Source organism: Echinops telfairi, unplaced genomic scaffold (genome assembly GCF_000313985.2).
Source record: "Echinops telfairi isolate 266 unplaced genomic scaffold, ASM31398v2 ScPeMD7_7480;HRSCAF=8518, whole genome shotgun sequence".
Classification (NCBI taxonomy): Eukaryota; Metazoa; Chordata; class Mammalia; order Afrosoricida; family Tenrecidae; genus Echinops; species Echinops telfairi.
Window position 1 is genome coordinate 20425 of NW_022111384.1, and position 1578 is coordinate 22002.

The following is a 1578-nucleotide window of genomic DNA, read 5'->3' on the forward strand; positions in this document are numbered from 1 at the left end:
CTTGGGAATTCTAAGAGACAGTTGCCGTAGCCGACCTCTTTCTCTTGCATTGCACTGACCCAGCAGAATCCCCGCAGAAGCTACTGGTTAGAAATGATTCCTTTTTGAGACTCTCTACTGAGAGACATGTCTAACAACATTTTGGTTGGAATAAGCCTGTGTATGTCTGAAGTGAAACCCTACAGCAGTACCCCTTTACTTACCCAGGTATAACACCCCGTGTTGGCCCTTTCCCATGGACTATCTCATTTGGTCCTCTTACCAAAAAAAGCCAAGGCAGAGGGTCTCACTCGCTGCCATCGAGGCAATGCTGACTCAGACAGGATTGCAGGCATGTCCACCAGTTATGTGTCAGACACCTCATTTCTCCTTTTATTAGTGAGTCCTTACACCAACCCAGCGGCAAGTCCAATTTGCCGATAAGGAAATCGAGGTTAAGAAAAGCCAACAACCTATTTGCTCAAGGTAGCATCGTGAAGAGCGAGCGTAGGACTAGCATCCACCTCTCCCGTTGAGGCCGTGTTTTCCCACCATCCCGAATTGCCTTTGGAAACTTGGTTCTGGGCGGAAGCGGTTCACAGTGCGGGGCTCACCTGGTACAGCAGGGATGACTTCAGCAGGCCTCTATTGCTGAGGCGTGGGAAGTTGACCATGGTCTTCTTCTCCTTGGTTTCCACCAAAGGGAGTGAAGTAACGTCGGTGTTTGTGTTCTACAGAAGGAGAAAGGGGAGAAAACCGAGAGGCCTCAGGGAAAGGCGGTATCTCCGGGGAGGTGGGTAGGGGTCAGGTCTTCTAGCCCCTTCCCACAGCAAAGACAAGTCTGACTCAGATCCAACCCCGAGCCTATTCTAAACAGGTTTGGGAGATCCATGAAGATTCTGGGCAGCAGAGTGGTCAAGCAAATGGGTTCTAGGTTGGACTTCCTGCTCTATCACTTGCTAACTGTGGACTGTGGACATGTCACCTACCCTTTCTCTTTAAGCATCCGTGGCTCGACTCTGCCATGGAGACCCAATGGGACCACCTCACAGGGCTTTTGTGAGGTAATCCATTCGACCATTCCATAAATCCTAGGCAGTGTGTCGTCTTGACAATATCCTACCATCCTAACTCACGGACGGCCTTCCTGTCGCATACGAACCGCCCTTGCTGCAACCCGCGTTTCCTCTAAGCTACATTATTGACTTGAACTACTCATCAAAATCCCGGCCCTTTGCCTTTAGCAACTGATTTTTCATCTCTTATGTATTCATTTTGGGGGTGAGGCAGAGAGGCAGTGTGACTATCAATTGCTGGAGACATTTAAAATTCTGTGGAGATGAGGCACGATGGTGTGGATGAAGTATAGTCTGCTAAGTTGATTAGAATTGCCTGTTAAAAGCTGCCCTCCCCCTCCCCACCCCCACCCCCATCCCAGTTCTCTCCTTGGGGTGGGGGGAGAGCACTAAGTATCACTTCCTACCTTATGCATAAATTGGGTCATTCTGAAGTTCTTGACCTTAGAAGGTAGCTTCTGGGCTTGAACCACAGGTTTACTCTCAACCTGGATCAAGTGCAAGATAATTGAAATAAAGCTTG

The 1578-nt window shown here is 49.2% G+C and overlaps 1 protein-coding gene across 2 annotated transcripts in view; it reads right to left on the reverse strand.

Moving 5' to 3' along the window:
- Positions 1-1519, reverse strand: part of LOC101659914 (dual specificity tyrosine-phosphorylation-regulated kinase 4-like) — a 21923-nt gene extending 20404 nt beyond the window's left edge. The window contains exons 1-2 of one of the 2 annotated variants that reach the window (XM_004717915.3): positions 1463-1519; positions 594-710 (exon numbers count right to left, since the gene is read on the reverse strand). In XM_004717915.3, the coding sequence (XP_004717972.3) occupies positions 594-710; positions 1463-1483 (138 nt within the window). In that variant the 5' untranslated portion in view covers positions 1484-1519. The remainder of the gene's footprint in view (positions 1-593; positions 711-1462) is intronic. The other variant, XM_045285869.1, reaches the window with a different exon arrangement.
- Between the last annotated feature and the right edge of the window lie 59 nt (positions 1520-1578).